The following is a 25,145-nucleotide window of genomic DNA, read 5'->3' as shown; positions in this document are numbered from 1 at the left end:
CAGAATTTTCGAGCCCATTAAGCCACAATAGCATTTTCAAGGTTGAATATCGATGTTGGAGAAAGCGGCCTGGCTCAGTCAGCATTCAAGTTAGCTCTGTGCAGGCAATGCTGGTTCTGACACACCAAACTTGCCAATGCATGTTTTATTGATCTGGCGTTGTGCACAGGAGCACAAATATATGCCGCAACAAAAGAGGGTCTTCTCCAAGTTGAAACCACCAAAGCTAGAAGTCTACAATTGTCTAAAATGTCTGTGTTTGTAGCTTTAACAGTACCCCTCACCAGGAAGGGTGTCCACATACATCTGAGGCTTTATGGACTGGCATCATCCAGTCTTTTGTTTCCTCCTAGAAATGTTTGCGGTACTCCAAGCAATTTACTCAGATGGGAAATGTTGCAGAAACCACAAGGTGAGTAAAGAGTCTCTACATCAGTAACCAGATAGAATGTAAAGATGGCCATAGACATTAGGGAATGAAGGCACACGTGGCCTCAAGTCATGTTATTCAAAGAGAATGGTACACAGACACATTTTCTTTCTTGTCCTTTGAGAAATGTAGAGAGTCTTAAACCTTTTATTTATGCTACCGCCTACACTAGCATTGGCAAAGAAAAAAAATGTAGCCCGGCCCAGGGTATAATTCTCCTACTTACCAGCAAGCCTCAATTATTGCTTTATTATTATAAAGGTAGATTTTATATATAAATACCTTGCTACAATCATTAATTAAGGTTTAGCTCTCAGTTACTGCACGGTCACAGTGACTTCAGTGGGGACATGCCAAGTTAAGGTGATCGTTAAGCAAAGCATCGTAGCCACGAAGTTCCCCTTCAGTTGCCATGGTAAGTTTTTTTAGGTGGGCAGTCAGGGATGGTAAAATCATGGCTTTTACCATCCTGTTGCCACCCGTACAATCAAGGCCTTATTCCTGTACAGAGATTGAAAATGCCCTGATAGGCTGTTTGCTAATTCTAAGCACTTGCCTTTTCTGTTTTGCTACAAAGCTGTTCATTCCTACTGTGGATCTGTTGACTGCTGGTCCCTTGCTTTAACAGCATGACTGTTAAAACCCAGGTTTTAACATACAGGGCATCTCTTAAGTTTGATTCCTATGTTGCTGAAGGCTAGGAAATACACTTCCCACGAGGTTTATCACCAGACATGGAAGGTGTACTTTGCTTGCTGTGGGTCTAAGGGCTTCCACCCCTGGAGTTTCTCCATATGACAGATCTGTTCTTTTTTGCAGTTGATCTGAACCAACACCTGGCTGGTAGTACCATGGGTTGGATTTCTCCCCTTTCCATTTAGTTTCAGAGACTGTTGGCTTTCCATTTTCTAATTAAACCCTTTGTGTAAGGGTTTTGCATGGGGCTCCCAGTCCATTCCCCTTTGAACCTTCCACTCTCCGGTCAGACTCACAAGGTTGCATTTTTTGTGGCAGTCACCTCGGCTAGGCAAGTGTCTGAGCTGACAGCTATATCCTGCAAGAAACCCTTTATGTTCTTGCAAAAGGACAATGTTGTATTGAGGTCCTGGGCTTCCTTTCTTCCCAAAGTAGTCTCTGTTTTGCAACCTAACCAGATCATTGTAATTCCATCCCTTTTGTCCAGCTGCAGTTCACAAAATTGAAATTTTCTCTATTGGTTGGATGTGGTTCAGGCTGTGTGAATGTTTCAGCTGCTGCTTCTTTCATGAAGATGGATTCCCTTGTTGACATCTCAGACGGGGGCACAGCATGGGCTCCCAGGTTTCCAGTTTCACCATCTCTAGGTGGCTTGGACAAACCAAGGTTCAGGCTTTGGTCTTCAAGATTGGGCTGGCTTTCTTCACTAAGCACCTCTTCAGCTATACGGCATCAAGCCTTTGTGACATTTATGTATGTATGTGTATGTATGTATATATGTATGTATGTGTGTGTGTGTATGTATGTATGTATGTGTGTGTGTGTGTGTGTGTATATATATATATTATATGTAAATTTTATTTTTCTATTTTTAAACCATTTAAAATTCTTTTATGAGGCATGCTGATAGTAGGAGGGTTATACCTTGGGCTGTTCTACAGTTTTTGTTGTTTGCCAGTATCCAGTCCTCCCTACAGGCAGCAGTATAACCTAAAGGATTATAAAATTCTGTATCCCCCATTGGGCTCCAAGAAAAAAAGTTCATGGTAAGTACACAAATACACAAATTTTGTTGTATTATATTGTTATTCCCCTCTTTGATAAACTGAGAATTTGTAGAAGTCTTGACAGAGCTCCTTGGGCTAAATCTTCAGCAATGTCTGATGTTGTTTGTGTTCTTGTGGCAGGTTCGAAAAAATGGCAGATGAATGCAAGAAGAATTGTGATATCCTTCACCTATCTCAAGCTCAGGGCCGTGATCCACCTCCCTATCATTTTGAAGACAAGACATTGAGAATAGTCCGGTAACCATTTTGATCAATACTGACTGTGCGGAATGTTGAGAAGCAGTTCAGGGCAGGCATAGGTCAGATCAAGCACCAGTAACTGTTGATCAGGCATAGATCAAACCTAAGACCAGTAAATGTTCAGGCCAGGCACAGGTCAGAAGTAACACCAGTAACTATTCAGGTCAGCCATAAATTAGACCAAACTCCAGCAGCTATTTAGCTCAGGCATATGTCAGATCTAACACCAGTAACTGTTTGGGTCAGTCACAGAGCAGATCATAGAACCGATCCAACACCAGTAATATGTCAAATCTACAACCCTTAGGTGTTCCAGTCAGGCATAGGTCAGACTTCAACCCCAGTAACTGTTCAGATACAGTGTCTGTATATTTTTCTTTTTGGAAATGGTAGAATATTGAAATGAAAAGGGGGAAGTTATGTGAGTTGTTTGGACTAATTGTTGGTCTGTATATAACTGATCATGATCCTTCTTTCCCAACAGAGTATTCTCGGAGCTAAGTAGTACAGAGATGCTGCTGATTATAGTACGAGGCATTAATCTTCCAGCCCCTGCAGGTGACATTCTCCTTGTCTCTGTCCTTTTCAACACCTTCCAAAGAGTGCTCTTTCCTCTTTAGTTGTTTTGTAATGAATTCTGGAGGAAAACATGTTTTTCTAGCAAACTGCAGATATTTCTCAGCCATATTCTTACCTGCTCTTTTGAGAGGAGAGGTGTCTGCATATTGCAGGTTGTTTTTATCAGTGTATTTTTTTTATTGTATTTATTTTTAAAGCCCCACTCCAAGGACAGGAAAAAATGACTGTTTCAGTGCCAGCACTGCAAGGGTTTGCTTATTTTTGTCTAGGGGATGAGGAATAAGATGTGAATACTTACCTTATTCTTCACTCCTGCAGGGTCCCTCCAGTGTTGTCACTGGTCCCCCCCAACCTCTTCTCCAAGGCCCTCCTGGCTACAGTCTCACTCTTGCCATCTCTACCTGCAAATGCCCTGCATGGCACATTATGGATGCCAAGGGACCACCTACAGACTGGAGCGCCGGAGAGTGCCGGAGCTGGCCAGAGTGGGGGTAAGGCAAGTAATGCAGCCTTCTTATCTGCCTCTAGACAAAATTAAACATACCCTTGCACTGCTAGGGAGAAAAGGGACCCCCGCTGCAAGAGTTTTTTTTCTTCCAACCTGAACTTGGGTTTTAAGGTAATGTGTAGTGTTTTTTTTATATATTTTGAATATTATGGTTAGAGTTAAAAAAAAAAAAAAATAACAAAAATAGATTTTCTTTTTTGTCTGGCAAATATTGAATATTCCTACTTTGTATGCTCATATATATTCAGTGGGTGCTTTTTAAGCACCTCTTCATCTGTGTCCTGCTCCCACTTCTCAACTCTTTTATAGTATGAAACTCTCAGTTTTTCTGTTTTCTGATAGTATATTGGTTCACTAACCAGTCATCAAAGAGAGCATCCAGTTGCATGTGGATACCAGCAGGCAGGAGCATGGGGAGCCTTCCTAGCAGGCAGAACACTGATTACTCCTAGATGCTATAGCCGCTGGCAGTAATTACATGTAGAAAATCCCTACAGGCTGGTTGTACCCAAGTCGATTGATGGATCGATTTGGGGAACAGTCAGCTTGCCCATACATGGATGGAATCTTGTATGGTCCCTGCTGAACTGGCCGAATTTTGATCCATGTATGGCCTGCTTTAGTAACATCCTCCCTGACTCACAAAAGTACCATATTTATTTTTTAGCTGCAAGTGACTGAATGTAGCACTGGGGGAAATGATGAGAAGAAGCATGTTATGCAGGAGAGGGGGGCATTCAAGGCACCTTGTTGTTTTGCCCTGGATGGACAAAGCAAGATTTGCTTTAATGGCACAAAAGCTCAAATGGCCCTTCAGGAGCTGCTGAATATACTAGAGTGTGGACTCTATCCATGGCTGTGTTGCCCCATGTGTCACCATACAACTTCATGTTTTATATGTAGTTTCTTTTCTCGGTTATTTTTTAGTTGTAGTGTCACTTGGTATCTGATGAAAATTGCTCACTTCTATTAATCTGTTTCACAGGAATGGCACCCAACGACCTGCATGCGTTTGTGAAGTTTGATTTTCCATATCCAAGCACGGTAAGAAGTGAAGAGGAAACTGATTGTACCTGTGAAATCTCAGTCTCTGAACTTCTTCTTTGAGAGTTTCAAAGGCCAGAGACAGCTGACAAGTGTAATGTTGCTGCAGTCCTGTCTTTATATTTTAAGACTGGTGAAGCACACCATCTCATGCTCCTATTATTGTGCTGGAATGGAAATATGTTTTGAAATGCAACGTTTGAATCTATTTGAGCTTTTAAACACCGTCAATGTTTGTCTCTTGCAGGAACAGCCACAGAGAAATAAAACCTATGTAGTTAAGAACACCAGCTCTCCAGGTGACATTGCTCAAGTATTTTTGTATCTAGTGCTATTGTTGGCCAAAGTATGTGTGATGTGAGAGCTAAAGCCATCGCTAGTCAGAATATTGCTGCAGGAAGGTGATGCTATATGTCCACAAGAATAAACCCAGCTTGGAATGCCACCGTGGGGAATATTTTCTAAAACTAGTGCAGCTGTGCATGGTAACCAATCAGCTTCCAGGTTTCATTGTCAAAGCTGAATTTCAGAAGCTGAAGTTAGAAGCTGATTGGTTACTGTGGGGAAATATGAGCTAGGGCTATTGATTCAGGTATACCATTTTGTCGTCTACGTATTGGAGTAAGGTGGATCCCCTCTTTGGCTCCCAACTGTCTAAAGATGCTTTCAGTTACTATGCACAGCTACCCCAGATTCTGTGTGCACCAGTTTTAGTAAATCTCCCCCTGTGTTTCTGTTTATGGATAATATACTACAGGGTTGATTTACTAAAGACAAATAGACAGTTGCACTCTGCAAGGGAATTTGCTCCAGAGTTTGGTAAATGAGGGGAAGCTCTACTGACTTCCATCATTCAATCATGCGCTAGCAAAAGTGTGATTGCGTTTACTTTGCAAATTGAATCTTTACCTCATTTAGTAATCTCTGTAACTAATTTCCTTGTGGTGTGCAACTACATGTACGAAGTGAACAGTTTGCCTTTAGTAAATCAACCCCTATGTTTAATCCATACAGGGGCGGACTGACAACTCATGGGGCCCCCGGGCAATAGGGGATCATGGGGCCCCTGTGTCCTTGCCCAAACTCAAAAAAGCCTATGAAAAAGGTACCAGGGGCATCTCATGGAGCCCCCTACTGACCCCGGGCCCTCAGGCAGTGCCCGAGTTTCCAAATGGTCAGTCTGCCCCTGAATCCATACAACATAACTAGTGGTTCTTGGAGGAATATGTTGTATGTTTTTAGTGCTGAACAGGGCCTGGGTCTCTAATTTTCATTCTTTGTTATGTTTATTTGGACTTACAGCATCCTCTCAGTACATCTTTGTGGGTGGAGCCTGAAAAATTGCAAAAATCAAAATGATTCTCTCTAAAAGTGAAATTTATCAGTTTGCCTTTCATGTGTCAGTGGGTTACATTATGAAAGTAAAGAGGTGTACCAATTTGGATTTTTTTTAGTCAATTGCTTTTACTTTCTATAGCAGTGCTCCTCTAAATGTGCATGCAAGGGTAATCTGTTCATGTCTGTTTATAGTAAGATCATGCCATACATGTAATTACCATTTGTAGCAGATCTCTCCTCAAGAATTACAGCTACAGATCTGCTTATATCTTATATATTAATTATATATAATTGCAACCTGCTGTAATGTGATTCTTCAATATTCAGGGAGAAAAAGGAATCTATAGCAACTCAGTAGTAGAGACTTTACTGTAATAAGGCTGGCCTTCCAAACTTAGATTTATTTCCATTTAGTCTGGTGGCTGAATGTAACAAATCTAATAGATTCCTCCATCCACCCTATACACCTCCCACTGAGGCCGGCAGAAATCAGAATACCCAAATTGCAGCCGCATCTGATTGGATGAAGCTGCTGTGTGGCCAACAATTTTCCTCCAGACTCCTTTCAGTTGAAAGGTCAAATGGGAGGGGGCGACCGGAACTGGCCAAAATTTGAACAGTGTATAGCCAGCTTAACAAATGCTTTCAAGTCTTGTGTATGCTTTACCGCAGTCTTTTTCAATCAGGGTGCCTTGGCAAATTGCCCAAAAAATGCTCCAAATTGCCCAAAAACTGTGTTCATGGCATCAGGCTTTTTTGTATTCAAAGCCACAGTTTTCCTAACAACTGCTGACATCAATTATTGATGTGGAGGATATCGGGAGCCTAAACAACATCCTTGTTGGACCCGCCTCCATGAGGACTGGGGTCACATTGGCTGCGTAGTGGAGAGAAAATGAGGAAAAAAAATGCTGAAATATTAGTCCGTATCAGTATGCAAAAATGTATTTTCTATGAAATAATAAATCTCCTCTAGTGTCGGGTGTCTTAACGTGTGTGGATGCTGCTGCAATATGTATTTTATTTATTATTTATTTATTTATCGAGTTTATATAGCGCCAAAGGGTTTGCTCAGCGCTGTACAATAGAGGGGGACAATACATGAAACAGAACAGTAACATCAAACAGTACACAAGGGGTAAGAGGGCCCTACTCTTTCGAGCTTACAATCTAGGAGGGAGGGGGTAGAGGCACAGGAGGAAACGGCTGTGGGGGATGGAGTGGTAGGAGGAGGGAAGGGCAGCGGCTGTTAGGTGAGGGTAGGGTAGGCTTCCCTGAAGAGGTGGGTTTTCAGGGAGCGCCTGAAGGTGAGGAGGGAAGGTGACAGTCTGATGGATTGGGGTAGTGAGTTCCAGAGGATGGGGGAGGACCTGGAGAAGTCTTGCAGTCGGGCGTGGGAGGAGGAGACCAGGGAGCAAGATAGAAGGAGGTCCTGTGAAGAGCGAAGGGTACGGGTAGGGTGGTACCTGGGAATCAGGTCGGTGAGGTAGTTAGGGGCAGTGTTGTGAACGGCCTTATAGGTCAGGGTGAGCAGTTTGAATTTAATGCGTTGGGCAATGGGGAGCCAGTGGAGGGAGAGGCAGAGGGGGGTGGCAGAGGTGGAGCGGCTGGTGAGGTGGATGAGTTTGGCCGCTGAGTTCAGGATGGTCTGAAGCGGGGAGAGCCTGCACTGGGGTAGGCCGGTGAGGAGGGAGTTGCAGTAGTCAAGGCGTGAGATAATCAGGGAGTGTACGAGTAGTTTAGTGGTGTCTGGGGTAAGGAAGGAGCGTATCTTGGCGATGTTTCGGAGGTGGAGCCTGCATGTGTTTGTGAGAGATTTGATATGAGGTTGAAAGGAAAGGTTTGAGTCCAGAATGACGCCAAGGACCTTGGTTTGCTGGGCGGGATTGATGGTGGTGTTGTTGGTAGTGATGGAAAGGATGGGGGGGGCGCGGGCTGGGGGGAAGATGAGAAGCTTGGTTTTGGAGAGGTTGAGCTTGAGGAAATGGAGCGACATCCAGTCAGAGATGTCGTTTAGGAGGTGAGTGATGCGGGCGGAGAATGTGGGGGTGAGGTGAGGGGTGGATAGGTAGATTTGAGTATCATCAGCGTAGAGGTGGTAATTGAAGCCGTGGGAGTGTATGAGTTTGCCAAGGGAGGAGGTGTAGATGGAGAAGAGAAGGGGTCCAAGGACAGAGCCCTGGGGGACCCCAACAGAGAGGGGGAGGGAGGAGGAGGTGGCATCGTTGTAGGAAACGCTGAAGGAGCGTTGGGATAGATAGGACGAGAACCAAGAGAGAGCGGTGTCTCTGATGCCAAGGAAGAGTAGTTTATTAAGGAGGAGGGGGTGGTTGACTGTGTCAAAGGCCGCGGAGAGGTCTAGGAGAAGGAGGAGAGAGTAGTCGCCTTTGGCTTTGGCGGTTAGTAGATCGTTGGTGATTTTGAGGAGGGCACTTTCGGTGGAGTGTAGGGGACAGAAGCCGGACTGTAGTGGGTCAAGGAGGTTGCTGTCAGTCAGGTGGGCGCTTAGGCGATCGAAGACCAAGCGCTCAAGGAGCTTGGAAGTGAGTGGCAGCAGGGAAATTGGTCTGAGGTTGTTGAGGTCAGTGGGGTCCAGGGAGGGCTTTTTGAGTATGGGGGTGATGTGCGCATGTTTTAGGGGGGAGGGGAAGACGCCAGTAGAGAGGGAGAGATTGAAGATGTGGGTAAGGGAGCGGATGAGGGAAGAGGGGGGTGACCGGAGGAGTTGAGAGGGGATAGGGTCCAGGGGGCAGGTAGTGAGGCGGGCTTCTGAGAAGACTCTGCTGACTTCCTCAGTGGTAGTAGGGCTGAAGGAGTGCAGTGATGGGGGGGTTACGGTAGGCAGGGCCTTGGGTGTGGTGGGGGGCAGTGCCGTTGCGAGGTCAGAGGAGGGGAGAGATGAGGGGGTGATGGAAGGGGGGAGGCTAGATGGGGAGGTAGATTGCAAAATTGACTATGTCCTTGCAGATTGCGTCAATCTTGTTGTGGAGATGAGTGGCAATCTCGTGGGCGGTAAGTGAGGTACTGAGTGGAGGAGGGGGGGGGAGAGAGCAGGGAGTTGAAGGTGGAGAAGAGTCGGCGAGGGCAGGTGGAGAGGGTGTTAATCAGGTTAACGAAGTAGGCCTGCTTGGCGGCGTGGAGGGAGGAGGTGTAGGTGAGGAAAGCAGATTTGTAGAGGGAGAAAGCATGAGGGGACCTGGTTTTGCGCCATAGTCTCTCCAGCGCACGACTGCGACGTTTGAGGCATTTAGTATGGTCGTTCTGCCAGGGTTGGAGCGGTCTGGGTTTGATGTTGCGTGTGGTAAGGGGTGCCAGAGAGTCTAGGGTAGCTGATAGTGAGTCGTTGTACGCGGTGGTGGCTAGGTCAGGACATGACAGTGGAAGGATGCTGTCGTGTAAGCGGTCGGCAGCCGAGTGGAGGGGGGCCGGGTGCAGGTTGCGGCTGGTGATGGTTTGGCACACTGGGGGGGGGGGGGGGAGTTAGGGGAAGGGGAGATGGAGAACATGAGGAGGTGGTGGTCGGAGAGAGGGAAGGGGGAACTATGTAGAACTATTAGTTTAGTATTTTACATTTTAGAAGGGGGTGCCTCGAGATTGATGCCTGCTCATAATTTTAAAGGTTGCCTTGACTGGAAAAAGGTTGAGAAATACTGCTTTACTTATCACTCTGCACTGTCCTGTCAGTTACACACAGTGATTGAATAATTTGTCTGTTGTAACGAGATGATGTATTTTCTGTTTGTGTGATCTTTTATACAGAGTACGAACAGTCGTTTAAACTAAATATCAACCGCAACCACAGAGGCTTCAAACGGGTGGTTCAGGCCAAAGGCATCAAGTTTGAGATCTTTCACAAAGGGTGAGTGACTAGTACTGTTGGAGAGAACAGAGAGCCATGGCCTTCCCCAAAGCTATATCCAGTGTTAGCTTTGACAGTTTTTAACCACTTGCCCTCCTGAAGATTTACCCCCCTTCATGACCAGGCCATTTTTTGTGTTATGGCGCTGCGTTACTTTAACTGACAATTGCTCGGTCATGCAACGCTGCACCCAAATAAAATTTATGTCCTTTTTTCCCACAAATTGAACTTTCGGTGTTATTTGATCGCCTGTGTGTTTTTGGTTTTTTTTTGGTTTTTTTTTTTTTGGTTTTGTGCTATAAGCAAAGACATTTTTGAGAAACAATATTTTAGATTTTTTGCGATTAAACATGTCCAGTAAAAAAATTTTAAAAATCAAATTTCGTCATAAATTTAGGCCAAAATGTATTCTGCTACATGTCTGCTAAAAAAAAATCCAAATATGTGTAAATTAATTGGTTTACCTGAAAGTTATAGCTTTTACAAATGGTGTTATAAATTTTTTTTTCCTATTAGTAATGGCGGCAATCAGCCACTTTTAGTGGGACTGCGGCGGACATTCTGACACTGGTGGGAACTAACTTGGTGTCACTGACACCCCAGGGACACCAATACAGTGATCAGTGCTAAAAAAAAAAAAGAACTGAGACTGTACTAATGGCACTGTGCAAGAAGGGGTTAATGTGAGGAGCGATCAAAGGGTTAACTATGTGCTGGGAGTGTTTTACTAGGGGGCAGGGGTGTGTTCTTCACTGTAAGCATACTGATCGGGATGGCTGTACTGTGTGCTCGAGCTGACAGGGAGGAAGATTGTTTGTAAACAAAACAATCTTCCTCCCCGTCGGAGATGCTCGGTAATCACCGGGTGGGACCCAGTGATTGACATCTGCGAATGGCGGTGCGGCTCGTGCCCCCTACCTGGAAATGCAAAATCACGTATATACAAGTGCACATAGGTGCCGCCTTGTAGCAGTATATCTGCTATAGGGTGGTCTTTAAGCGGTTAATCCTCATCCTTTTTGGCCCACATAACAATATAAACGTCAAATATTCGTTCCGATTGTACCCCCCTCCTAGTAAGAGCTGGCTCCTTACTCCTGACTTAGGATAAAGTACTAAAGGTTTGTAAGTGTTCTGGGCTGCCTAGAGTTGTCTGTAAATATAGTAAGCGATATGATTGGTGGGTATTTTTTCATTGCATCCAAAATGAAGCATACCCGCTCTGTTTGATCGACAACAGAGATATATACAGAAGATGTCCATGTCATGGTTGTGTGCAGCCCATAGACTTGTTTACTTAATCAGATGTTGTTAAAAATACTTTTCTCTCCTCTTCTGCAGAGTATTCTTGTTCAGAAGTGATAAGCAGGCCTGTGCTGCATACAATGAAGCCATCTCGCTGAACCCATTCTTCTCGATGATCCGGGGTCTGGGCGGAGCCTGAGCATGGCGGCAGAGGAGAGCTCAATGTAGGAGCTCTCGGACGGAGCTCCCCGGTCTGACCTCCCCAAGCCTCCTGTATACCTCCTGAGCCATGTAAAAAGCCTTGCGGCGTGGGACTTACCCTGGCCTGACGGCTCCCTGGGACGGGAGGTGGAGGTTTGCGGGGGGAGAGGAAGAGAGTGGAGAGCGGCTGGAGACTAGCGGCGAGAGGGCGCTTGGATGCTGGGAAGCCGGCGCAATCACGTGACCGGCCGCAAAGCACTCCTGGGAGATCGGGAAGCCGGCCGGCGTTCTGCGGTGGGAGAGCAGAGCTGACCTGTTGGCCGGAGACCGGTTTATTCTCCCCCTATTCCCCTGAGACCCCCAGGGCTTAAAGTAAAGTGAGAGGAAAGCCACTGAGTCTTGGATAACAGAAAAATCGAAGAGACCCTGGAGGGTTCCCCCCCCCCCCCCCCCATCCGTGAACAAAAACCCTAAACAACCTGAAGGAGAGAGCATTCAGCGTGGTCACAAGAAGAAACATACGAGGAGGGTGAGTGACTAAAGCCAAAACCTATTATACACTAATTGTGATGTATTACATGGTCCCCTAAAGGGAAGCAGGGGGTAAGAGAAAGGGGGGACCCCCGGTGACTGAAAAAAAGGTGGAAAAGATCTGTGGAAAGAATAGCCCAAAAAGACCAGCAGGGGGATAGTGCAGAGACTTGTATATAAGAACTTTGATTTTCTTCCCTCCAAACCCATGAATTTATAACAGAGGAACGAAGAATAAAAGCTACAGAGAAAATGAAAAACAAAAGTGTAAAAGGAAGTGGGCTTAAAGGGTCCCAGACTGGTACAATTAAAAAATATACCTCCCAAGGAAACGTAACCCCAGAAAGATCCCAGAATAGGATTGAAAGAGGAGAAGCAGATTTTAGTATGGAAAATAGCCCAAGAGTATCATTAGGCCTGGACACCAGTAATCAGCAATCATTAGGTAATATAGAGACGGAAAAAGACCTACAAATACCTAATAAAAAAGAAATGGCAGAAATGTTTAAAGAATTGGAGAAAACAATAAAACAAGAAATGGTAAATATCCGAAGCGACCTGGGACACCTGTTGGTGAGAGTGGAGGAAACGGAGGAGAAAGTTAAAAATCTGACCCAGGCTATCTCTGAGCTAGAAAAAGAAATAATTAACATAGGGAAAGCCCAAGAAAAACTGATATATAAAGCTGAGATACAAGAAAATAGAGACAGAAGGAGAAACGTCATGATACGAGGGGTCCCAGAGAACTCAAAGGGAGAAAACCTGCAAGAAGTGGTTTGTAAAATATTAAATACTATAACAGACAGTACTGAAATGGAAAGGACTAAAATAGAAGGAATCTTTAGAAAAGGAAAAATACAGAGATACCTGGGGAAAGAAAGGCTGAGAGATATAATAGTTAAATTTTATGAGTTTCGAGATAAAGAAAAAATCTGGAAGAAGATCAAGGGAAAATCAGTTATTAAGTATGAAGGAGGAGATATACAGATATATGCGGACTTGGCCCCAGAGACTCTGTGGAGAAGGAGAACTTTGAGGCCTGTATTGGAAAGGTTGAAAGAACATAATGTGCAATATAGATGGGGGACTCCCGAATGTTTAATAGGATGGAAAAATGGGGTTACAGCATACCTCAGGTTCCCAGAAGATTTGAAACATTTTTGTGACAGTTTAAAAATACAAAGAATGGAGATTCCTGGCTGGGACGAAGAACAATGGGAAATTAGAATGAAGAGAAAAGAGGACTGGCAACTCGTGGGGGGGAGGAGGCGGGGGGAGGGGGAGAGAGGTGGAGGAGGAAAAATAAGGCTGTGGTTTTTTTTTGTTTTTTTCCTCTACCTTGGTCTGCCCTCACCCTATCGCCCCTGTCTTACTGTGCTTGAGATGAACCCGAGTGGGACTTGGGGAGCTATGGGGAGGTTAGACAAGGGGAAAGTCGTCCATGCTCAGAGTTTTTAGCCCAAGGATTAGATCAAAAGTGGAATTTATTTTCCATAAATGATTAATAGGCAAATGATAGGCCTAAAAAGAGGGCGGGGGGGAGTTGGAAGGTTGGGTGGGTGGGTAAGTGGGGAGGGGTTTTTTTTTTTCCTGCAAAATAAAAAAAGATATAAAAGCAAGTGAGAAGAGAGAAGGAGGGGAAGAGAGGAAGGGAAAAGAGAAAAATATAGATGGAGGAGAAAAGAGAAGATTTATGGAAGAGATTCAGTTTATAACATATAACGTAAATGGGTTGAACTGCCCTGGGAAAAGATTTAGATTGTTTAAAGAACTACACCATAGGGCAGCTTCAGTGATATTTCTACAGGAGACACATTTTGAGATAGAATCAAACGTTAGGCTGGGGTCCAGAAATCACCCAACATGGTATTATGCAGATTCCCCGGTTAAGAGAGCGAAAGGTGTAGCAATAGGTATGGCAAAGAATACTAGGTTTGAGCTGGAAGATAGAAAGACAGACAGACCCAGAAGGGAGATTCTTGTTTTTAAAGGGAAAGCTACAGGAGATTGAGTGTACACTGGCCAATATTTACTGTCCTAATAAAAGTCCGGAGATATATCTGAAAAAAGTGTTGAGGAAGTTGATGGACTTTAAAAAAGGACGTCTGATCCTCGCAGGGGATTTCAATTTTTGTATGGAACCACAAAAGGATGATACCTCCCATGTACAGAGAGAAGGAAGTAGGGCCCTGAAACTATTGAAAAAAGAATTACACATAAGTCAATTGGTAGATGCCTGGAGAATTACACATATGCAAGATAGAGATTATACCTTTTTTTCAAACATGCATAAGAGGTATTCAAGATTAGATCACATATTAATAGAACATCAATTAATTGACCACCTGGTTCAAGTTGAAATAGAGATAATCTCTCTATCGGATCACACCCCAGTTACAATAAAATTGGAATGGGGGAGGGGGAAAATAGGAGGGCTGGGTTGGAAACTGAATGAGACACTATTAGTAGAAAAGGAAATAGCCCAGAAAATAGGGGAGGAGATCAAACGGTATTTCAAGGAGAACGAGACAGGTGATGTGTCCACAGCTACAGTGTGGGAATCTCATAAGGCATATATAAGAGGAATATTGATAGCGATTGGGGCAAGAAAGAAAAAAGAAAGAAGAGAGAAAATGAGTGGGCTCTTAGAAGAAATAAATAAACTAGAACAACAACATAAGAATAGAATAACAAAAGAAATAGAGCTGAAGTTAAAAAAAAAGAAAGAAGAATTGGAAGGTGTAATAGAAGAAGAGAGGAGAAAAGCATATAATATAGTTTTGAGTGAGAGATATAGATGGGGAGAAAGACCTGGAAAATATTTGATGAGGGCCCTGAGGAAAAAGAAAAATAGAAATTATATAGAAAAAATAAAAGATGTTAAGGGAAACCTGAAACACTCAAATAGAGAAATCACCAAAGTTTTTGTGGAATATTATAGAGACTTGTACAATATAAATCCCCTGCAGGGATCAGAAAATATAGAAAGCGAGAAGAATCAAAAGAGAAAGAAATATCTAGAGATGGCTGGGTTATTAAAATTAAGTGAAGTCCAATTGAACTCCCTTGATGCAGATATCTCACAAGATGAAATAAAATTAGCTTTGAAGGGTACAGTGTCTGGGAAAAGTCCAGGACCAGATGGATACACTGTGAGATATTATAAAAAATATAGTGAAATCTTAGTACCAAAACTTAGAAATTATATGAATGCACTGGGTGGAGAGATGGAAGTAAGAAGAGAATCGCTACAAGCTCAAATGGTGCTTATTCAAAAAGAGGGAAAAGATGCTTCACAGTGTTCGAGCTATAGACCTATTTCACTATTAAACACCAACACTAAGTTATATGCAAAGGTCTTGGCAAATAGATTGAAAGAGCTAATTCCTGAATGGATACATGAGGACCAGGTGGGCTTTGTTCACGGGAGGGAGGGCAGAGACAATGGATTACGATCATTGATGTTAATCCAGAAAAGTAAAAAGGGAAAAGAACCGGTGGTGCTACTCTCTGTAGATGCTGAAAAAGCGTTTGACAGAGTGAACTGGAGATTCATGATGGATACTTTAGAAGTCATGGGAATTGGGCCTAGGATGAGAGAGTGGATAGGAAAGTTGTATAGATACCCCTCTGCAGTTGTTGTGGTGAATGGGGAGAGGTCAGAACCCATCGAGATGTCAAACGGTACAAGACAGGGATGCCCATTGTCCCCACTGTTGTATGTTATATCATTAGAACCACTGCTGTCAACAATAAGGCTGAATAGAGATATAAAGGGAATCCAGATAGGGGACACAGAACATAAAGTCGCCGCTTTTGCTGACGACTTGCTGTTCTACGTAGGAAACCCCAGGATAACACTTCCAAATTTAATGAAGCTATTAAAGGAATATGGAGAACTGTCAAATTTAAAGATTAATCCAACAAAAACGGAGATTCTAAATATAAATTTTTTAAAAAATGAAAAAGAAAAAATACAAAAGGAATTTCCCTTTAAATGGAAAGATAGAGATATAAAATACTTAGGAGTAAAACTTACAGCTTCATATAAACATCTATATAAATTAAACTATATTTCATTGATCAACGAGATTAGAGAGGAGCTAAAAATATTGCAGGAGGGAACTCCGACATGGATAGGCCGTATTAACCTGGTAAAGATGATAATAGTACCAAAAATCATGTATAGATATCAAATGATACCAATTAAACTCCCAGAGATCTTTTTTAAGGTAATCAAGAAACTGATAACAAAATACATATGGAGGAATAAAAAACCAAGATTGTCATATGAGTTGTTGAGTAGGAGGAAAGAAAGAGGCGGTTTAGGGCTCCCAGACTTTAAAAGATACTACAAAGCTGTAATATTGGCAAGAACCATAGATTGGATATATAATTATAAAAAAAGTTGGGTGAGAATAGAGAATGAACTTAGTGGAACAGATTTGGGTAAGGTGATATGGGTACCAACACAGTATAGGGGTTTAAATGATAATGTAAATACATACACTTTGAATGTTTTAAAAATTTGGGATAATTTACACAAAAGTTTGAAATGGACTTTCAACACTGATTTCGCTAAAAAACACGGAGTTTTTTCCCCCAGGTAGAGAAGAAATAGGTGGTAGGTGGTTTAAAAAGGAAGAGGTTCAATAAGAGATATTTTGGTGGGGGATAAAATAGGATCATTTGGGGAATTGGAAAAAAAAAAGAGGGAGAGATTTTCACTAAATTAGATGAGTGGCGGTATTTTCAATTGAGGAGTTTTGTTGGAAGTCTGCCAAAACCTTTAAGGACAAGAGACAATTGGAACTTGTTTGAAAAGGTATTGGGAACACAAGGTGATGGGAAGCACAGGATTGCTAAGGTATATAAAATACTCACCGAATTAGAAACAAACACAAAGCCAACATATATAACAAAATGGGAATTGTGATAGATGAGGAGAAGCAGAGGAGAATATATAGATTAACTCACGAAAACGTTTCTATGAGAGAAGTAGAGATGAACTATAAGCGTTTGACAAGATGGCACATTACACCAAATGTTGAAAATAAGATGTGTGAAGAGAGCTCACCGTGGTGTTGGAGGGGATGTGGTGGAATAGGCACAACATACCACATATGGTGGGGATGCCCAAAAATTCAGATATTCTGGAAGACAATAACCCATTTGATAAGAAAGATAACAGAAATAGACATTGGCCTAGATCCAGAAGTGTGTATTTTGCATAACATGGATATATCAGTTAATAAATATAAAAAATCAGGGATATGGTACTATATAAATGCTGCAAAAGCTCTGATACCCAGGTTCTGGAGGCAAATAGAGGTGCCGAAGGAAGAAGATTGGATTGAAAGAGTTGAGCAGATTAAAAAGATGGAAAGCTTGTGTCATATCCAGGAAGATAGGATGAAGATTTATAATAGGAAATGGCAGAACTGGGAAAAAGCTAAGTTATATACGAAATATAGGAAAGAATAAAGAAAATAGAAAAACTGCACTTGTTGATATAAAATGACGCAGAGAAAAGGAAAAGTAGGAAGATGGGATTAGGGTGGGGGTGGAGGAGGGGGAGAAATTTGGAATAAAGTAAATAAAGTAGAAATGTTGGATACTATAATGTATATTTTTATATATATGTTTATATATCATGATGATGAAATGTATTTAAAATGAAAATTAATAAATATTTAAATTATAAAAAAAAAAAAAAGTGATAAGCAAATGGGGAGACGCAGTGTGAGATTCGAGAGATTGTAGAGGTAATAGTAATATCATTTTAATTAGAGATGAGCGAATCGAACTAGGCGAAGTGGAATTCGTTTCGAATATTAGGAAAATTTCGATTCGCGACGAATCCGAAAATTAGCATACTTCGGATGCGCGAATCGAAATTTTTCCTAAAATGGCGGCGACATGTGCGGCGACGGAGCGGGGATGTCTGGGAAGGCGCGCAGACAAGGCGCGCTGACCCATAATGCATTCATTCATGACATGTGATCGCATTAGCCAATCAGCAGCCAGCCAGCCAGCACTGTATAATGGTCGAGCTATAAATGGCGGCCATTTTAGAATTCTCCATTTGCCTCCAGTCATTCAAGAGAGGCAGAGCTGTCTGTATTGAGGGAGAGAGTTAGGGACACAGAAACGTTACTTAGGGCCAGAGAAACGTTACTTAGGGCCAGAGAAACGTTACTTAAGGACACAGAAACGTTACTTAGGGCCAGAGAAACGTTACTTAGGGCCAGAGAAACGTTACTTAGGGCCAGAGAAACGTTACTTAGGGCCACAGAATCGTTACTTAGGGCCACAGAAACGTTACTTAGGGCCACAGAAACGTTACTTAGGGCCACAGAATCGTTACTTAGGGCCACAGAAACGTTACTTAGGGCCACAGAATCGTTACTTAGGGCCACAGAATCGTTACTTAGGGCCACAGAATCGTTACTTAGGGCCACAGAAACGTTACTTAGGGCCACAGAATCGTTACTTAGGGCCACAGAAACGTTACTTAGGGCCACAGAATCGTTACTTAGGGCCACAGAATCGTTACTTAGGGCCACAGAATCGTTACTTAGGGCCACAGAATCGTTACTTAGGGCCACAGAAACGTTACTTAGGGCCACAGAATTGTTACTGAGGGCCACAGAATTGTTACTGAGGGCCACAGAATTGTTACTCAGGGACAGACACAGAATTGTTACTCAGGGACAGACACATAATTGTTACTGAGGGACACAGAATTGTTACTGAGGGACACAGAATTGTTACTGAGGGACACAGAATTGTTACTGAGGGACACAGAATTGTTACTGAGGGACAGACACAGAATTGTTACTGAGGGACACAGAATTGTTACTGAGGGACACAGAATTGTTACTGAGGGACACAGAATTGTTACTGAGGGACACAGAATTGTTACTGAGGGACACAGAATTGTTACTGAGGGCCACAGAATTGTTACTCAGGGACAGACACAGAATTGTTACTCAGGGACAGACACAGAATTGTTACTGAGGGACACAGAATTGTTACTGAGGGACACAGAATTGTTACTGAGGGACAGACACAGAATTGTTACTGAGGGACACAGAATTGTTACTGAGGGACACAGAATTGTTACTGAGGGACACAGAATTGTTACTGAGGGACACAGAATTGTTACTGAGGGACACAGAATTGTTACTCAGGGACAGACACAGAATTGTTACTGAGGGACACAGAATTGTTACTCAGGGACAGACACAGAATTGTTACTGAGGGACACAGAATTGTTACTGAGGGACAGACACAGAATTGTTACTCAGGGACAGACACAGAATTGTTACTCAGGGACAGACACAGAATTGTTACTGAGGGACAGACACAGAATTGTTACTGAGGGACACAGAATTGTTACTGAGGGACACAGAATTGTTACTCAGGGACACAGAATTGTTACTCAGGGACACAGAATTGTTACTGAGGGACAGACACAGAATTGTTACTGAGGGACACAGAATTGTTACTGAGGGACACAGAATTGTTACTGAGGGACACAGAATTGTTACTGAGGGACAGACACAGAATTGTTACTCAGGGACACAGAATTGTTACTCAGGGACACAGAATTGTTACTGAGGGACACAGAATTGTTACTCAGGGACAGACACAGAATTGTTACTCAGGGACACAGAATTGTTACTGAGAGACACAGAATTGTTACTCAGGGACAGGCACAGAATTGTTACTCAGGGACACAGAATTGTTACTCAGGGACACAGAATTGTTACTCAGGGACAGACACAGAATTGTTACTCAGGGACACAGAATTGTTACTCAGGGACACAGAATTGTTACTCAGGGACACACACAGAATTGTTACTCAGGGACAGACACAGAATTGTTACTCAGGGACAGACACAGAATTGTTACTCAGGGACAGACACAGAATTGTTACTCAGGGACAGACACAGAATTGTTACTCAGGGACAGACACAGAATTGTTACTGAGAGACAGACACAGAATTGTTACTGAGGGACACAGAAGTGTTACTGAGGGACACAGAAGTGTTACTGAGGGACACAGAATTGTTACTCAGGGACAGACAGAATTGTTACTCAGGGACACAGAATTGTTACTCAGGGACACAGAATTGTTACTCAGGGACACATAATCGTTGAATTAAAGAGTATGTCAGACAACATGCAGAGGAGTGGCAGAGGAGGCAATGTTTTAGGAGCGAGCAGACGTGGCAGCAGAGGAAGGGGTCGAGGCAGCACTAGTCGCAGCCAGAGGCCATTGCTCCCGGTGTCATCCAGCGGTCGTGTCTCCACCGACAACCCTGCCGTCATCGATTGGTTGGCTCGGTCGTCTTCCTCTTCCCAGGTCACCTCTGACACCTACAGCCAACGGTCGGTGGGTACATCAGACACAACCGTTAGTTGGCATGGCCCGGGAGCAAGCCCACTGAAATCACGTGTCCTCGACCTGCCCCTGTCCTTTGGTGTTCCCTCACCAAGCGAAGTATCGCATGCTGTGGGCTCAGCCCCACTGTACAGTGAGGAAGAGCTAACAGAGGGCGGTCAGGAACGGGGGGAGACATCCGCCTCTTCAGCAGCCAGGCGAAGAAGTAGTGGCGAGGAGAGTGGCTCGGTAGTCGGTCTAGAGACAGGTCTGTCTCCTGACCCACACGCAGCCGAGGGGGCTAGTAGTGAGGCGGAGACCCTAATTGATGATGATGAGGCTGATCGCACTTGGCAGCCTCGTCGTCATCAGGCTATTGCTTCCGCATCATCAGGAGAAGAGGGTGGCAGCTTGGCAGCGAGCAAAACAGTCGGTGGGTTGCCCAGGAGGCAGCAGGGTCGCAGCAGTGTCAGTGGAGGCAAACGGCCACGGAGTAGAGCACCAGCTCCACTGCAGCCTACCACCACGGCCAGTAGTGGTGCCGGTGTGCACGGAGGAAGTAGCAGTCAGCCAGTGAGGAGTATCGGGGGCAAAGTTTCCTACTCGGCGGTGTGGCAATTTTTCGTCAAGCCGCCCGAGGAAGTAAACGTAGCCGTATGTTGACTATGTGGCCAGAAAGTCGAGCGTGGCCAGGGGGCCCATGTTGGGACTACAGCGTTGCGGCAGCATATGCAGCGTCGCCATTTGGTGGCCTGGGAAAACCGTGATAAAGATACGGCGGTTCTGCCTGCCCCAGCCCCCGCTCCATCACCCGCTCCGTTACTTGCTCCGTCACCCGACGTCAATCGCCCTCTATCAGCCAGTCAAGGCTCCAACACCTCTGCTGAGGGGAGTTGTCGATCGTTGGCATCTTCCGCTCGTTCAGATGCTCCTTCTCCTGCTACTCCTCTTCACGGATTCCGTCAGCAGTCTTTCTTGGAATCCGTTTCCAAGAGACAACAGTTTGCGAGCACGCACCCGACGGTGCAAAAGCTGAACGTCCTCCTGTCCAAGTTGCTGGTGCTGCAGTCCCTCCCTTTCCAAGTGGTGGACTCAGCACCTTTCCGAGAAATGATGGCTTGTGCCGCGCCGCGGTGGAGAGTGCCAAGCCGTCATTTCTTCGCCAAAAAGGCAGTGCCAGCCCTGCATTCACATGTAGAAGAGATGGTGGGCCAGTCTTTGAGCATGTCGGTCTCTGCCAAAGTGCACGGCAGCGCCGACGTGTGGAGCTGTAACTACGGTCAGGGACAGTACATGTCATTTACGGCCCACTGGGTGAACGTGGTGCCGGCACAGCCGCACCAGCAACTTGGACAGGTCACGCCGCTTTTGCCTCCACGTTTGCACGTCCTTGGTCCACAAAAGATGTCCGCCTCTACCACCTCTTCTTCCGCCGTGTCCTCAGCCGCCACCCCCGTGCCAAGTCCCATTACCCGACCGGCATATCACATGTGCAGGGCGCAATGGTGTCACGCTGTGCTGCACCTGGTATGCCTTGGCGAACGTAGTCACACAGGGGAGGAACTTCTCAGTGTAATGAACAGAGAAATCGACAGATGGCTGTCTCCGCGCAAACTGAAAATCGGAACCATGTTGACCGACAACGGAAAGAACATGGTGTCTGCTCTGCATCAAGGAAGGTTGTGCCATGCGCCATGCATGGCTCACGTGTTCAATCTGGTTGTCAAGCGGTTCCTAAAATCCACCATCCCACTGCAAGACATCCTTAAAATGTCACGTAAACTTTGCATGCATTTCAGCCATTCCTACACCGCAAAGCACACCCTCCTTGAGCTGCAGCGGCAGAACGGAATTCCACAGCATCGCCTGATCTGCGACGTTGCAACAAGGTGGAATTCAACCCTACACATGTTAGACCGCCTTTACGAACAGCGAAAGGCCATCACCGATTTCCTGATGTTACAAGCGGATAAAGGTACTCCCCTGTGTAACTTCGATGTCAGCCATTGGCAGCTCATGCGTGACACCTGCCGCTTGCTCAGGCCCTTTGAGGAGGCCACGCTATTCGTGATTCGGCAGGACTATGGGATGAACGACGTCATTCCTCTGTTGCACGTCCTGGAACAAATGCTGTTAACAATGGCTGGTCAGGGTGCGGTAGACGTGGCGCACAGATCTCAACGCCACATGACCCCTGTGGGGGCAGGACAGGAAGAAGAGGAGGAGGTAGAGGAGGACATTTGTGCTCAGGAATTATTGAGTGAAATGGGTGGTTTTTCCACTCAGCGGACAGGAGTGGAGGAGCAGGAGCATCTGGTAGAGGAGGAGGAGGAGGAGACAGAGGACCCAGACGCACCGTGGCAGTATGCTGCGGAGATGGAGGCAGGGAGTCTCTCGCATTCCTTGGCACAAATGGCCCATAGCATGCTCGCTCGCTTGCTTGCGTAGCGACAGCCGAATAATAACCATCAGACAGAGGGATGACTTTTGGCTGTCCACCTTGTTGGACCCTCGCTACCATTCAAAAATGGTGGCCTTTTTCACACCTGCTGAGAGGGAGGCCAAAATAACGTACTATAAAAACCACCTATGTAGTCAGTTGGTCTCTGCCTTTGTGCGCCAACGTCCATCCTCAGACACTGTGGGCCCTGTGCGCTCGCGTTCCGCTGCCATGGCAGCAGGTGAGGGGTGGGGTGGTAGGAGCAGTGGCAGCTCCACCAGCAGCGGCTGCCTCAGTCTGCAGTCGATGATGAGTAGCTTTCTTCACCAGCGCAGTGAGGAAACTACTAACCAGCCGCAGCAGCAGCAGCATCAGGTGGACCTGGAGCAGGACCTCAAACAACAGGCTCGGGCCTACTTGGACAGCACCCTGCCAACCGAGGTAGACAATCCCCTTGACTACTGGGCAACGAAACTTGACCTTTGGCCCCAACTAGCTGAATTTGCCCTTGAAAGGCTGTCATGCCCGGCCAGTAGCGTGGCATCGGAGCGCGTGTTTAGTGCGGCAGGAGGTATTGTAACTCCGCGGAGGACACGACTGTCCACCCAAAGTGTGGAGAGACTCACGTTTGTGAAAATGAATCAGGCATGGATTAGTCTGGATTTCAAACCACCAGTTCCTGACACAACTGACTAAATCCGCCATGAATCATGCCCCAAACATGTGCCACTTTCAGGTCTCCTCACACTGCTGGTGTGTTCCATTTTTTGTCATAGGGTGCTGGCAGATTACGGGCCTCCCATTGCTGCTGCCAGGCCCGTAATCTGCCGTGGGCCCCTGTACCGCCTCCTCATGCTGCTGCCAGGTCCAGAGTCTCTCATGGGTCCCTGTACGGCCTCCCATTGCTGCTGTCTCCATCTCCACACTCTGCCATGTGCCACTTTCAGGTCTCCTCACACACTGCTGGTGTGTTCCATTTTTGGTCATAGGTTGCTGGCAGATTACGGGCCTCCCATAGCTGCTGCCAGGCCCCTAATCTGCCATGGGCCCCTGTACCGCCTCCTCATGCTGCTGCCAGGTCCAGAGTCTCTCATGGGTCCCTGTACGGCCTCCCATTGCTGCTGTCTCCATCGCCACACTCTGCCATGTGCCACTTTCAGGTCTCCTCACACACTGCTGGTGTGTTCCATTTTTGGTCATAGGGTGCTGGCAGATTACGGGCCTCCCATAGCTGCTGCCAGGCCCCTAATCTGCCATGGGCCCCTGTACCGCCTCCTCATGCTGCTGCCAGGTCCACAGTGTGTCATGCCATGTGCCACTTTCAGGTCTCCTCACACTGCTGGTGTGTTCCATTTTGTCATAGAGTGCTGGCAGATTACGGGCCTCCCATTGCTGCTGCCAGGCCCCTAATCTGCCATGGGCCCCTGTACCGCCTCCTCATGCTGCTGCCAGGTCCACAGTGTCTCATGGGTCTCTGTACGGCCTCCCATTGCTGCTGTCTCCATCGCCACACTCTGCCATGTGCCACTTTCAGGTCTCCTCACACACTGCTGGTGTGTTCCATTTTTTGTCATAGGGTGCTGGCAGATTACGGGCCTCCCATAGCTGCTGCCAGGCCCCTAATCTGCCGTGGGCCCCTGTACCGCCTCCTCATGCTGCTGCCAGGTCCAGAGTCTCTCATGCGTCCCTGTACGGCCTCCCATTGCTGCTGTCTCCATCGCCACACTCTGCCATGTGCCACTTTCAGGTCTCCTCACACACTGCTGGTGTGTTCCATTTTTTGTCATAGGGTGCTGGCAGATTACGGGCCTCCCATAGCTGCTGCCAGGCCCCTAATCTGCCATGGGCCCCTGTACCGCCTCCTCATGCTGCTGCCAGGTCCACAGTGTGTCATGCCATGTGCCACTTTCAGGTCTCCTCACACTGCTGGTGTGTTCCATTTTGTCATAGAGTGCTGGCAGATTACGGGCCTCCCATTGCTGCTGCCAGGCCCCTAATCTGCCATGGGCCCCTGTACCGCCTCCTCATGCTGCTGCCAGGTCCACAGTGTCTCATGGGTCCCTGTACGGCCTCCCATTGCTGCTGTCTCCATCGCCACACTCTGCCATGTGCCACTTTCAGGTCTCCTCACACACTGCTGGTGTGTTCCATTTTTTGTCATAGGGTGCTGGCAGATTACGGGCCTCCCATAGCTGCTGCCAGGCCCCTAATCTGCCATGGGCCCCTGTACCGCCTCCTCATGCTGCTGCCAGGTCCACAGTGTGTCATGCCATGTGCCACTTTCAGGTCTCCTCACACTGCTGGTGTGTTCCATTTTGTCATAGAGTGCTGGCAGATTACGGGCCTCCCATTGCTGCTGCCAGGCCCCTAATCTGCCATGGGCCCCTGTACCGCCTCCTCATGCTGCTGCCAGGTCCACAGTGTCTCATGGGTCCCTGTACGGCCTCCCATTGCTGCTGTCTCCATCGCCACACTCTGCCATGTGCCACTTTCAGGTCTCCTCACACACTGCTGGTGTGTTCCATTTTTTGTCATAGGGTGCTGGCAGATTACGGGCCTCCCATAGCTGCTGCCAGGC

General features: G+C 45.9%; 1 protein-coding gene across 1 annotated transcript in view; it reads left to right on the top strand.

Moving 5' to 3' along the window:
• LOC149456862 (coiled-coil and C2 domain-containing protein 1B-like) overlaps positions 1–25,145 on the top strand; it is a 45,459-nt gene that overhangs the window by 11,582 nt on the left and 8,732 nt on the right. The window contains exons 3-9 of the mRNA XM_089684487.1: positions 354–412; positions 2,314–2,430; positions 2,918–2,991; positions 4,506–4,564; positions 4,812–4,863; positions 9,662–9,761; positions 11,103–11,736. Coding sequence (XP_089540613.1) covers positions 387–412; positions 2,314–2,430; positions 2,918–2,991; positions 4,506–4,564; positions 4,812–4,863; positions 9,662–9,761; positions 11,103–11,205 — 531 coding nt within the window. The 5' untranslated portion in view covers positions 354–386 and the 3' untranslated portion in view covers positions 11,206–11,736. The remainder of the gene's footprint in view (positions 1–353; positions 413–2,313; positions 2,431–2,917; positions 2,992–4,505; positions 4,565–4,811; positions 4,864–9,661; positions 9,762–11,102; positions 11,737–25,145) is intronic.

The sequence above is a fragment of the Staurois parvus genome, unplaced genomic scaffold, assembly GCF_062004578.1.
Source record: "Staurois parvus isolate SC_StPar_1 unplaced genomic scaffold, SC_StPar_1.0 ptg000347l, whole genome shotgun sequence".
Classification (NCBI taxonomy): Eukaryota; Metazoa; Chordata; class Amphibia; order Anura; family Ranidae; genus Staurois; species Staurois parvus.
The sequence above is the reverse complement of the archived record's forward strand: the minus strand, read 5'-3'. Positions and strand labels throughout refer to the sequence as shown.